At 33.1% G+C, this 13993-nt stretch overlaps 1 protein-coding gene across 1 annotated transcript; it reads left to right on the forward strand.

Annotated features, from left to right (window-relative positions):
* The first annotated feature begins 1550 nt into the window (after positions 1-1550).
* Positions 1551-7793, forward strand: LOC125820219 (uncharacterized). The gene is made up of 10 exons (XM_049499649.1): positions 1551-1683; positions 2540-2657; positions 2924-3020; positions 3329-3435; positions 4096-4218; positions 4319-4469; positions 4880-4940; positions 5239-5621; positions 5868-7410; positions 7554-7793. The coding sequence occupies exons 1-10, from the start codon at positions 1556-1558 to the stop codon at positions 7780-7782; spliced, it is 2940 nt and encodes a 979-aa protein (XP_049355606.1). The 5' UTR covers positions 1551-1555; the 3' UTR covers positions 7783-7793.
* The last annotated feature ends 6200 nt before the right edge of the window (positions 7794-13993 follow it).

Here is a 13993-nt window from a genome sequence, read left to right on the forward strand (position 1 = left end):
TAGATACACACTAGTTTGCAGTATTACGAATCTTACCATATTTTGGTGCATCCAGATGCGTCTAAATACATGTATCTCAGGATACATATAGGATGTGCAATTTATTCTAGATACATTGTATTCAAGTTGATTCACATGTTTCTGTGATACATAGAAAAACTTGGCTTGCCTTCCTCCCATCTTGCTCACCACTCTCATATCTCACTCGCGTAGCTGGTATCCCAGATACATGTGAATCACAACAGATACATATCTGGTGTGTATCTAGTGGATTCACATGTATCTCTGATACATAAACAAATCTGACTTGTCTCCCTTTTGTTCTCGCTCGCCTCTCTCCTTATTTCAGTGTATCTTGTAGCAAAAAATATTTATCTAGATGTATCTGATTTGAAATCAGGTATAAAATTATTAAATAGTTAGATAAAATATAATTATTTCAAACTATAAGAAAAATTAATAAATATGATAAAAATATTTGTGTAATTATATCGGTTCACCAAATTTCAGCGTAGGAATAGAGCATGTTGGACATGAGAAGGATTTCGATTGGAAGAAAAAGGGGAAGAAGACTGGAATTCATGCGAATATTGATTAGTATAAGTTCAAGGCATAATACATGAATAATATTCAAATTTATAAGCCACAATTGGCAAGTAATTATATTCAAAGTTGGACCTTTTTTAGATCCACCACCCCTTAGTCTCATGTAAGGAACAACTAAATATTCCAACTCTTCAATGTATTCCGTAGAGTTACGTTTGACGCTTGAGGCATATAAATTTTAAAGGTGTTTAGATAATTATTTTTGTAAGTCAAAGTGTTCAATTAACATTATAAAAATAAGTTCAGATGTCTAAATATGCATATATAGTAATTCATTTTTTGAGTTTCATATCTAAGCTAAAGATAAGATGTACGAATTTTTTACTTAAAATATCATCAACTATTTTATCAAAACATACTTTAACTATCAGGTATGTGAATTTCCTACTTAAAAAATGACCAACATTCATTGGGATCATCATATTACATTTTACTGTTACAATCTAACTCCAACTAACTACCACATCGAGCAAAAAGGAAAAGAATGAGTCCCATTTTGGTAAATTCAAAGCTTCCCTCCTTCTCGGATCTTCATTTTTTTTTTTCTCAATTTTGATTTCACAGAATTCTCTAAACCAAAATCTTTCTTAAAAATTCTGAATATGATTTGATGCATTGTTGTGGTGGAATCAGAAATTTAACTGTATTCGCCTCTATTGACCAGTAAGTTACCGTCTTTAATTAATTAATCAGTAGCGGAATCAGAAATTTATTCCAAAATTTCATATTTGGAATTTCAACCTATGATCTAAAACGACATTTGAAACTCCTTTATGATCACTACTACATTAGGACTTTTCCCATGTGTCGAGAGGATTCAAAAGTTTATATATAATAGAAAAAATGTTTTTAGCTCTTTTTGCATTTTATAATTTTCCGATGAAGGAGATTCAATTGAATATATATATCTTCCAGGTACTAGTACTTGCATAGCGTGCGAGGAATTAAAATGATGCACGTACTGGCAAATGTTGAAGAACAGCTGATAGTAAAATCAATCAAAGAAGAAAACAACTGGGAGGATCTCCCAAAGCGGCTTCAAGCCGCTCTAAATTCCAAAGAAGAATGGCATAAAAGGTTTGTTTTGTTATGTTTTAGTAAAATACTACTTGTGCAATGGTTGAGTTGTATAATGTCCAACATAGGGTATATGAAGGTCAAGGTCACCACTTCATATGTACCTTAAGTTATAGATTACAACAACAGTATTATTCCAACAGGTGGGGTCTGGGAGGTGGAGTGCATGCAGATCACCTTAAGGTAGAGAGGCTATTTTTTATAGACTCGTGGCTTAAAAAGAGATGAAAAGGGAGCAACATCAACAGCCGTAAGATGATAAGATAAACGAAATGGAAGAAACTAACAGGTAGTATGGATAGAAAAAAATACAAATTCGGCAACCTACTAACCCTCTATCCTCATACTTGACCTCCATACCCTCCTGTCAAGTGTCATATCCTGCCTAATCACTTCCCCCCTTAAGGCTTTAGATTGAATGCTCAAATTCTTCGGTTAAACTAGAGACACAACTTATTGCTTTTCTCCATCAAAATGGCGTACTAGTATAAAAGATTGCATTCTATTAAGAAAATTAAATGTGTAATCACCTTTGATCTGTTCCTAATTTTATTTCACACATGTATAACAAGAACTTGGCATGGTATATTTTATATTTACCAACTTGTTCTTCAACTATGAATGTAGTCAATACGTGTACAAGGTTCCGGTTTTTAGTTATTTGGTGAGCTCACACTACTACAAGCACTATTAGAGTGACCTTTTATGTGATTGCGATTTATGTTGTTGCATCCGTACTCGGATCCTCCAAAAATGACTGCTAATGTAATATTTCAGTATGAATCTTTTCTCTGCTCATGATTATTCATTCAAGTTAACTATGGTTTCTATTTTCCACTAACTAGTGTTTATGTAGGATAATTGAACATTGCATAAAAAAGAGACTCCAGTGGAACACTTGTTTTGCTAGTAAAGTTTGCAAAGAAGGTGAATACTATGAAGAAATGTTGCGTTATCTACGAAGGAATTTAGCGGTGAGTATTGCTTGAAAATCATTTCTGATATTTTGTAATACAAATGTTTTTATCTGCAAGCAGCATAATTTGCTTACAATTATGCAGTTATGTTTATAAAAATATGTTGACAAGGAGGAAAGAAAGGTTTTATCAACTAATATATGGTTATTTACTTAAGATTTCTATGTTAATAAATTATTCTTTGAGACTTGTACCTTGGAATCGTTATCTTACAAGTTACAAAATTCAGTTAATAACGTAATATGTTTAATTTGTGCCTGCAGCTCTTCCCATATCACCTAGCGGATTATTTTTGCCGTGTCATGAGGATGTCTCCTTTCAAATACTACTGCGAGATGTTATTTGAGGTCATGAAAAATGGTAATAGGCTATATTTGTTCGTTAAGAATGTCCATGTTTTTCCTTTTATTGAAACAGAAAAGTCTTAGCACAGATAGTTCTGATACTATCGCTTGAGTGGATTGTGTTTCTAATGTTCTTCACTTAAAAGTTAAGAGTTTGTTTCACTTAAGAAATAAATCTATACCTTTTCCAAATTGTCCAAATGGCTAAGTTCTCCGTGTTTGATCACTGTTTCAGCGTCATAATTTGTATGGATTGCTACATGTCCTCATTTCTTTCTTTCTTCTCTCAATTAGTTTATTGACCTTCTGCTATAATGAATGCAGAGCAACCTTATGACAGCATCCCGAATTTTAGTGCTGCTGATGCCTTACGGCTCACTGGAGTTGGAAGAAATGAATTTATCGATATCATGAATAAGTGCAAGTCTAAGGTATTGTACGGAAAAAAGTTATGCTAACTGCTACACTGTTCTAATACATGTTATGATATATATAAGATAATAGTTTGTGCAACTCTTTAGTCATGGTCCAAGGGATCAATTTCACTTACAGTTGGAATAGAAAATTTGCTTCTACGCACATCAGATGCTTCTATGCAGTACCATGTAACTTACTCTCCTAATCTTGGTTTACATGGCCTAAACGTGTTGTGTGCAAATTTAATGCCAACATTGAATATGTGAAAATCTCTCAATATTACCGGTCAATTAGTGAAGAAGGAACTTTCTTAGGTGGGATATACCAGCTCTTCGAAATGACTGATACTAACTCTTGTCGAGTCACAGTTCTGCTTAAAACTTTGTGTCAAGTCAAAACCAAACAAACAAATAATTGGGATGGAGGGAGTATACAATTCTTGTCTATAGAAGCATCAAGCAAGTATAATGTGCTAGTTGAACATCATGCTACTGGTGTTCCTTTAGTTTCTTTATTGCTCTACATCTTTGGCTCTTTATTCGAAGTAGTTAGCATCCAACTTGGAGATATATTCACAATCTGATCAGCATGCTAAGCTCGATTGCTCGTGTTGGGATGAGTGAATTCTTTTGTTGTTTATCTAACTTAATTTTCATAATTTTGGAGCTTGGCAGAAAATTATGTGGAAACTGAACAAATCAATAGCGAAAGAACTGTTGCCCACACAGCCAGTGGACTTTGTTATTGAGCCATGGTGGGCAGTTTGTCTAGTCAACTTTACTATGGAAGAATTTAAGGCAAGTTGGCATAGACATTACATTCCTCCATAAAACGTAACATTTCGCTTCCTTTGTGATTGAGAGGTTTATCTCCTGCTCTTTGTTCTCCTTCTTACAGAAATTGACAGAAGAAGAAATGGCAACAATAGATAAAATCTGTGAGGAAGCAAATTCTTTCATTCTTTTTAATCCTGAAATTATAAGATGTCTACATCGACATGGACTAGTGTATTTTGATGTTCCTGTCTATGCTGATGATCGCTTTAAAGGTAATTCGTAAGTTCAGATATGGTTTAGAAGTGTTTTTGTTACTTGTTTCATCTTTTACTTTTTAAGACAGTTTTAACTATCAAGTTTTTCTTATCTTGATTAGTCATTCTTCGCTTGACGATATTCATTCTCATTTCAATGAAAGCTGATAATCATATTTGATCATCATCATCTAGTAGTTATACTTGGAACATAATGGATATTAGTCTTCGTTCTTACGCTCTATCCACGTCTTCATTTTCAAAATAACTAGCTAGCTATTTGCTATAACATGTTCATCTAACATAAAAATTGTCTTGACTTTACATATATCAAAAAGATTTCTGGCCTTATTGCACACTTATGCTTTCTGTTAAATCTTTTTATTTGAGACATTATGGTGTTGATACACACTATTAGTCTATTACAGTTTCCAGGCTTGAAGGGTTCGTTTCAAACCGAGAGCAGTCTTATGAAGATCCCATTGAGGAGTAAGGCATTTCTCTTAAACAAAGGAGTTATCATATTATATTTCTTTATTAAATAGATTGTGGTCAATAGAAGGGAGTCTCGGGGTAACCGGTAAAGTTACTGCCATGTGACTAGGAAGTCACGGGTTTGACCTATGGAAACAGTCTCTTGCAGAAATGTAGGGTAAAACTGCGTATAATAGACCCTTGTGGTCCTGCCCTTCCCCGGACCCGTGCATAGTGGGAGCTTAGTTCACCGGTCTGCCCTTTTCTTGTATCGATTGTGGTCAAGATATAATATGTAAACCTCATTATCCAGGTTGCTGTATGCTGTTTTTGTGGTTTCAAGTGAGAATTCAACTGTTGCTGAGTTATCGACAACATTACAAGCTGATCTTTCTCAATTGCAAGATGCTGCTTCTTTTGCTTGCCGATTGGGATGGGCTATCAAACTAATCGATCCATCTTCTATTCTTCAAGATTCTAACGTCCCGGGGTCACCTAAATGTCTCCTCAGCGACGAGGAAGATGGTTCAAATGCTAGTTTGGTCTTTGCAAATGCATCCACTGATGGCAATGCTTTTCAGCATGGAGAAATTCCATGGGCAGAAAATAATATCTCGGGGTCTGGTTATGGTCGAATTGCTTTCCTTGTTGATGCTAATATTACTTCGTATCTTATGATGGGATCTGTATCACCAGGTATAGCTTCTTCTTCTAACTTTTTCAAGTCTACTACCAAATGAACATTAAGACTTACTAAGTATCGCCTTATACTTGCGTGAAAAAAAGTTTTACAGTGAGTACTTTTAAAAAAGGCTACTTTCTTTCTTGTTCAATTGTAATATGTTCGAACGTTATATGGTATACCGCATATCCCATTCAGCTGTTAGGATATTATAGGATCCTTTCCCAATAGTGCTTTGAAGCATCCCTTTTCTTCTTCAGGTCTGAAATCTCACGCGGTGACGTTATATGAAGCTGGAAAACTAGGTCATGCTAGCATTGCAGATCTTTGTAATGATTTGAGCACACTTGAGGGGGCAGTATTTGAAGGCGAACTGCAGGAGTTTGCGAATCATGCATTTAGCCTTCGGCATGTTCTGGAATGTCTAACATCAGGAGGGGTTCAAGCTGAAGAAGTCAAAAAGACCACTATTATTTCTCGTGCAAGTGATGATACTACTTCCTTGATGGACATTTCTGTTACTGAAAACTCGGGAGATTCTGCTATAAATGAGTTTGGGATAAATGATGAGAATTCGGTACATTCTGGAACACCCAAGGAATGCACTGATGACAGAAAACATCTATCTGGTAATTCTTCCAGTGATAATATATATTCTAAGACTGATGAGAAGTCGGTATGTACTGAAGATTTAGATATCGCGAAAGGTTTAAAGAAACAGAAGAATCATCGTGTGGATATTCTCCGTATTGAAAGCTTGGCTGCTCTATCACCGGCTACGTTAGATCGTCTATTTCAGCGTGACTATGATATTGTCGTATCCATGGTTCCCATTCCTCCTTCAGTTTTGCCAGGAGCTAAAGGCCCTGCTCATTTTGGACCGCCCTCACCCTTGTCTATGACACCTTGGATGAAGTTGGTGCTATATTCTGCTATGGCTAGTGGACCTCTCTCTGTTGTTCTAATGAAAGGCCAATGTTTAAGAATGCTTCCTGCACCATTAGCTGGCTGTGAGAAAGCACTTGTATGGTCATGGGATGGATCTTCTATTGGAGGTTCGGGGAAGAAGTCAGAAGGGAACTTAGTGAAAGGAAGTATACTTTTACATTGTGTAAATTCACTTCTCAATCATTCAGCTGTTCTTGTACAGCCACTCAGCAGATATGATCTTGATGAGGCTGGAAGAGTTGTTACTTTGGATGTCCCCTTGCCCTTGAAAAACTCGGACGGTTCAACACCTCAGATAGGAGAGGAATTAGGATTGTCCAACAAAGAGATGTTGAATTTGAACTCATTATTATCTGGTTTAGGAAACAAAATGAGCTTTTGGACCGTTGGTTATATTCGTCTATTAAGACTTCACAAAGGTAGACTCTTGGAAAACCTTGCACCTGATGATCATGAGATGTATGAATGGGTTCCACTAAGCGTAGAATTTGGTATCCCACTGTTTAGTCCAAAATTGTGCAATAATATATGTAAGAGAGTAGTCTCGTCGCAGCTACTCCAAACGGATTTATTCACAGAGCATCATAATGAAATGCAAGACTTAAGAAGGAGACTACGAGACGTTTGTGCTGAGTATCAAGCCAATGGTCCAACCGCAAAACTCCTTTACCAGAAAGAACAATCTAAAGATGCAGCATCCCGGCATCTTATGACCTATGCGAGTAGAAGGTGGAACCCCCTGGCTAATCCTTCTTCTCCCATTTCTTGTCCCACTAGCAAAAGCCAGAGGCTGAAACTTGCTAATCGACAAAGATGTCGTACAGAAGTTCTGAGTTTTGATGGCTACATTCTGAGGTATGTCCTGATCAAATTTTGTGGTGTCAACCAAGACTTTCAAAAGTTGATTCTCAGATAGTCACTCAGCTAATAGTTATTATCTCAGAAAGTTTCCGTTTTCTAAATTAATGTATATCATGGTTTCTAAAATGAACTTGCAGATCATATGCCCTGCCTTCTATTTACGAGGCTGAGGAACTGCCTTCAAAAACTACTAAAGTTGATCAAGATGATACTGACAGTAAAGAATTGATTCACCCTGGTGCAAATCTTCTATATGATGGATCTGACCTGCGCCATTTCGAGATAGGTGCTTGCCTGCAGGCTCGTCAACCTGTTTATTTAATCGCCGAGGCCTCTGCAGCCTCTGCATTTTTTTCAGTTAAATAGGGATATTTCCCAGGTGCATTATGGAATTTGAAAAGCATGCTAACTGTTGATGGTTCGTCGACTATATAGAATCCTTTTTGTTGTCTTGCTCACAACTTGGGAAGATTTTGAGGTAAATAAAGGAGATTTTTCGCCCTCCGCTCTTCTAATTCATGTACATTTTTCTATATTGAAGCTCAAAAATGTCCAGCATATTGAAGTTCTTACTTCGTGGTGATAGTAGGTTAGTTTGGCTATAATTCAAAACTTCTTTTTGTTTGAGAAGGTAATATATATTAAAGGCATAATACATGAATGTGCTCTTCAATTTGACATCAGCTGACATCTATGTCCTCCAACTTTGGAGTGATGTTTTAACTTGTATAAAATTGAACAAGTAGACACACACGTCCTACATGATATAATACAAATTAGTTTATGTGTATCTCACACGTATTGTCATGTAGGACGTGAAAGTCAAGAGGGGGGGGGGTGAATTAAAATTTCCTTCAGGAAGTTAATGGTCGACTCACCTGCACGTTAGTAGAATAAATAAACAGTAATAAATATTGCAGTAAGTAAATAACACAAATAGTTTTTATACTGGTTTGAAACACCGATGTGGTGTCTGGTCCAGTCCCCTTGGGTTTCAAGGGTTTCCTTTAGAGCTTGTTCAGAACTTGGGTGTTGCAGAATGTTACAGTTGAGAGACAGGCCCAGTCTAATATGCAAATCAGACCTTCTTCTTTGACACAACCTCTACCTGTATAACCTACACTCAGATCTTTCTTTCTCTTTTCTTTTCAATTGTTCACTCAAGTGTACAAAGTTTTATGAAAGATAAAAGAAGATTACAATATAAGTTCAAGTGAAGTGCGTACTTCACAACTAAGGCCTAGAGGGGATTTTATAGGAGAGGAGGAATGCTCTTTTACGGAAACCCAAGGGAGTTTAAATCAAGGATCCATGATTGATTCCTTGATTTATCTAAATTGATTTGCTGAGTCATGTCCATATCAGATATGTGCATGACTAAATCAATTTCTTCATTTGTCTAATGATCTCCTAGAATCTTGTCTGCTATCAGTAATCTTCAGAATATACTTTTTCCTTAATGAATTAAGGAGCTGTCTCTTTCCTTGCATCTTGGTTTATATCCGCAATCTGGACAGATTTGCTCGTTCCCAAGTGTTGTGCAGATTGATTGGAGATCCCTTGCCATCCGAGTTGATCTCTCTTTCCTGATTGTTGTGTAGATTACTCAGTGTGAATTGCTTGTTGTTCTGATTGATTGCCTGGTGTTGTTTTCCTTTTTTGAATGATGGATGATTGAAACAATCTTTTAGATTGATTGTGTGTTGATCCATTTCCATGGTTGCTGCAGATTGTGAGTTCAATCTATTCCTTGATTGGTGCGATCCTTTAGATTTTCGTGTTTCTTCTCTTGATTCCCTGCAATATGAATTCAGCTTGTCATTATTCAAAATATCATAAGTTAACAGGATGTGTGTGTCTAGTTGTTCAATTTTATACAAATTTAAGAATCTATTTGAGCAGGGGCGGACCCACGTTGGTTCCAGGGGGTTCACCCGAACCCCCTCGGCAAAAAATTACACTGTATATATAAGGTAAATTTTATGTATTTTTGTAGATATATATATTTTGAACCCCCTCAATGACAAAGAGAAGTTGATGGCTCAGTGGCAAGTCCCCTGGAAATTAACCATCACTTCCCCAGTTCGATTCCCTGTGACAGCGTTTTATTTTTTTTTCTTTTTTAGTTCCAATTTTTTTTATTTTTTTTTATTTTCAGTTCTGTTTTTCAAGTTTTTTTTAAAAAAAATTTAAAAAACGTGTTAAAAGTGTGCTTTTAAACCCAAAAGAATTCAAGGATCCCATTTCTAAAGGCTTATTTACACGTTTATACTTTTATTTTTCGAACCCCCTGAACGAAAATCCTGGGTCCGCCACTGTATTTGAGCACACCCAAAATTGAAGGACATAGATGTGAGCTTATATATTATGTCTTTTCTAAAGTTTTAGCTTATGTGGCTGCAAGAAATAAACGGATTAGGACCTTATTTCCCTTTGAAGTGCATCAACCAATAAGATATTGCTCATATTTCAATATGTTAAGTTCTTTGGCGAAGTCAGAATTTTTACTAAGGGAATTTAAAAGACAAACACACGTAAAAGTCAAAAAGGATCCAATATATATTACTTGTATTCACATTAAAAAGAAAATTGGTCTTGTATATCTATTGGCTCCCTTGCATGCCCTCTAGCTTTGCCCTGATGTAAGAAAGTTTCCACAAGTGATCGGGTTGAAATCATGATTTTCAACTCAAACATTATATATATATATAGAGAGAGAGAGAGAAAGAGAGAGAGTTAGATATATATTTCTGAACTTGCTTTCTTTATGCAAAATTCGTTTTTAATCATGAGTCTCACTTTTTGTGGAATTTGGTAAATGTTTTATAATCGTAGTTACAAATTGAAGTTTAAGGATTTGGTATATGTTATAGCCAACCCCTTTATTTGTGTTACCCAAAGAGAGAGAACGTAAGAGTGACTTCCCTTATCACAATAAGGCTAGAATAAAAGAATTTTCCACGGCCTTATTTACCAAGCTCGAGATTATAGGAGAAATTCGCTTAATACATGTACATTACTATAATCAAGTAAGTAAAAGAATATGATTCGAAATTCATAAACTTAAACTCTTAAATCGACCCTAGGGTTCTCTGACTTGAGGAAACCTTACAAGTGAATGGAAAGCAAATACAAGTCAAGCCAAAAAAGTTGAATGAAGCTTACTTAGCTGTGTTTCGACTTTTGTATGGAAAATGGGGAAATGTTCAAACTTGAAGTAGTAGAAAACAAGTTTCTTGAAAGTATAGACTTTTTTTTATTTTAATTTTTAACATTAGAAGGTAGCTAGGGAAGATCCCGGTTATAGGTTCTCAGAAATTCAGTAACTTTTTCATGTATTTTGTGTTTGTATTGAAAAATCTTATGAACATATAACGAAAAGGATTTAGAAACGATTAATAGAGTTTATTGTTGGTCCAATAGAAGTAGAGTTGTTCATAATCGAACCAAAATTGATAACCTGAATTGGAAAAAAGTTATTGATTTATTGATATAATAGGTTATTGGTTTAGCAATTTCAATAATGATTTTGATTTTTATTATTATTGAGTTGTCGGTTTTTAATGATTTGAAGTTTTTTCTTAACAGGCTAACCAATAACCCGATAGTCATTAAAATAACTATATTTATACATTTTTGTATATAATGTCCTTGACTTATAGTTTAGTTTCATACTTCTATTTCTAGTTGTCTCAAACTCTAGGTTATTCTATAATGTGACAACGTTTATTTTTTAGCAAAATGCAATCTCTCAACTCATGTGCATGTTTCATTTGGTTTGTCACCTTGTTTCTAAGTGAATTTCAATAATTGTTTTTTTTTTTTTTTGTAAAATCTTGAAGGTTAAACCGATCGATATTGAATCGATTGCAATTGATAACCAATAAATCAATAATACAATATCTTAATGATTCTATGATAAGTTGGCATGTCTACAAACTGATAACCGATAAGTAAAACCGATAAACTTCAAAATCAAACTAAATCGACCGATACATATATAGCCCTAATAAAAAACAAACTAGCATAAGGTTAGAAAAAATGACAACAGATTATAAGGTGGAGAATTGAATCTTCATCAATAAAATAATAATAATATTCTATACAATAAAAGGAGAAAATAACACACATCGGACCCACGCGGCGTAAGACGTTTGTTAAATTCAACATTCACTATTTGAATATTTAGACATTGAATTTGTCTTAATCCGCGTTTTCTTAAAACTCATGGAAGCACGTCTATACATTTTCATATTCTAGCCATACAATTTTAAAATATTAAATTAAATATATTATTTATCCATATTCAGTTGGTTACATACTTTGAAAAATATTTTTCGGTGAAAAATAAATTCTTTAAAATAAAGAAAATAACTTATCAAATGAAACAAGTTCTATTAATTACATTCCACTTTAATTGTGTCTACATTCCATGTCCACCTCCCCACCCCCACCTCACATAATATTTAGTTAAATTATATACAAATATTTTTAAAATAATAATTTTACTTACCTACCTCGAACATAAAGAAAATAAATAAAAAAACTTGTTTATTTTTTTATATTTATGATTTGTATCGAGCGAACCCTAATTCTAATCCTAGAAATAGAAAAACTAGATTTTTAATAGCGAAGGTTAATTTCTTTTTTAATTAGTCATATGCAATATAAATTTAAATTAATTGGTCCACTTAATTTCAAATAGGGAAATAATTTTATTTTTTTATTAAAAAAAAAAACTATTAGAGGCTCTTTTCAAGAAAGACAAAATTTTGTAGGTTTCGAGAGTACTGTTGAGAAGTTGGGTGACTTAGCTTATTCATGAGATTTTCATAACGTTATGAGATTGACACACACTACTTTTTTACTTGTAATTTTCATATAACATATTTAATATTATAAAATTAAATAATATTTTAATATCAATATACTTTGACTTTAAGGGATTGTTTGATTTGAATATGTGTTATAATATAATAAATTATGTTGAGATTAGTTATGATGAGATAATTCGTATTTGGATAATTTCTTATTGAGTATTTGATTTGTTGTATTCAAAATAATATATATTGATAAATTACATTCCACGTTAATTGTGTCTACATTCCATGTCCACCTCCCCACCCCCACCTCACATAATATTTAGTTAAATTATATACAAATATTTTTAAAATAATAATTTTACATACCTACCTCGAACATAAAGAAAATAAATAGAAAAGCTTGTTTATTTTTTTATATTTATGATTTGTATCGAGCGAACCCTAATTCTAATCTTAGAAATAGAAAAACTAGATTTTAATAGCGAAGGTTAATTTCTTTTTTAATTAGTCATATGCAATATAAATTTAAATTTTGGTCCACTTAATTTCAAATAGGGAAATAATTTTATTTTTTTATTAAAAAGAAAAAACAAACCCTTAGAGGCACTTTTCAAGAAAGACAAAATTTTGTAGGTTTCGAGAGTGCTGTTGAGAAGTTGGTGACTATCTTATTCGTGAGATTTTCGTAACGTTATGAGATTGACAACACTACTTTTTTACTTGTAATTTTCACGGGTTAATACCTGGTCACTCAACTATCCAATCTTTTCTCGGAAAGTTACTCACATGGTGACTTTTTAGTGAAAATTAAAAGTTGAATGACTTTCTGAGGTAAAAGTGAATAGTTGAGTGACCTTTTGAGGTATTAACCCTAATTTTCACATAACATATTTAATATTATAAAATTAAATAATATTTTAATATCAATATACTTTTACTTTAAGGGTTCGTTTGGTTTGAATATAAGTTATAATAAAATAAGTTATGTTGAGATTAGTTATGATGAGATAACTCGTGTTTGGATAATTTCTTGTTGAGTGTTTGATTTGTTGTATTCAAAATAATATATATTGATAAATTTTAAGAACAAGTTGTTTGTTTATAAAATTATCATTCACTTTATTTAGTTTTTTTTATATTCTCTTTGCAGGCTTCAGTTTTTCATTTTTAAAAATAAAACTTTTATTTTATTTAGCTTAAATATTTTATTTATGTATTCTCACGATAAGTACCATATGTATTTAAAAATAAAACTTTTTTTTCTTATTTAGCTTAAAAATAGAACTCTCCTCTTAAATTTGTTAAAGAGAAAAAGATTTATGAGAAATCAAAATATATTTTAAACATAAGAATTAGTCAAATAAATTTATAAATAAAAATTATATGTATATGTTGTGTAATTTTCTTATAGAAAAATATGAATAACTATCATAAATATAAGGAGTAGTGAATATTACCATATATGGTATTAAAAATAATGTAAATATACATAAATGTGAAAAATTATGTATAAAAAGGGTTTAAAGGGATATATTTGTCATTTATCTATTTTATCTCATATTAAATTATTCTGTGATTACCATACCACCCAATATGAGGAATGACTTATCTCGATACTAATTCATGATCATGAGATAATTTATCCCAAAATTTTATAACCAAACAAGAAAATACAAAATACTTAAAATTTATCCTGAGACTAATTCCTTTTCTCTATTACACCAAAAAACGACCCCTAAGATCACAAAAGTTTA

Source organism: Solanum verrucosum, unplaced genomic scaffold, assembly GCF_900185275.1.
Source record: "Solanum verrucosum unplaced genomic scaffold, falcon-dt-bn FXZP01000229.1, whole genome shotgun sequence".
Lineage (NCBI taxonomy): Eukaryota > Viridiplantae > Streptophyta > Magnoliopsida > Solanales > Solanaceae > Solanum > Solanum verrucosum.

Excerpts from the sequence above, each read along its gene's own strand:
- LOC125820219 (XM_049499649.1), top strand. The coding sequence starts at position 1,556 with ATGATGCACGTACTGGCAAATGTTGAAGAACAGCTGATAGTAAAATCA. Across the intron at positions 3,436-4,095 it reads TGAATAAGTGCAAGTCTAAG|AAAATTATGTGGAAACTGAA; the intron begins GTATTGTACGGA and ends GGAGCTTGGCAG. Across the intron at positions 7,411-7,553 it reads TTTGATGGCTACATTCTGAG|ATCATATGCCCTGCCTTCTA; the intron begins GTATGTCCTGAT and ends ATGAACTTGCAG.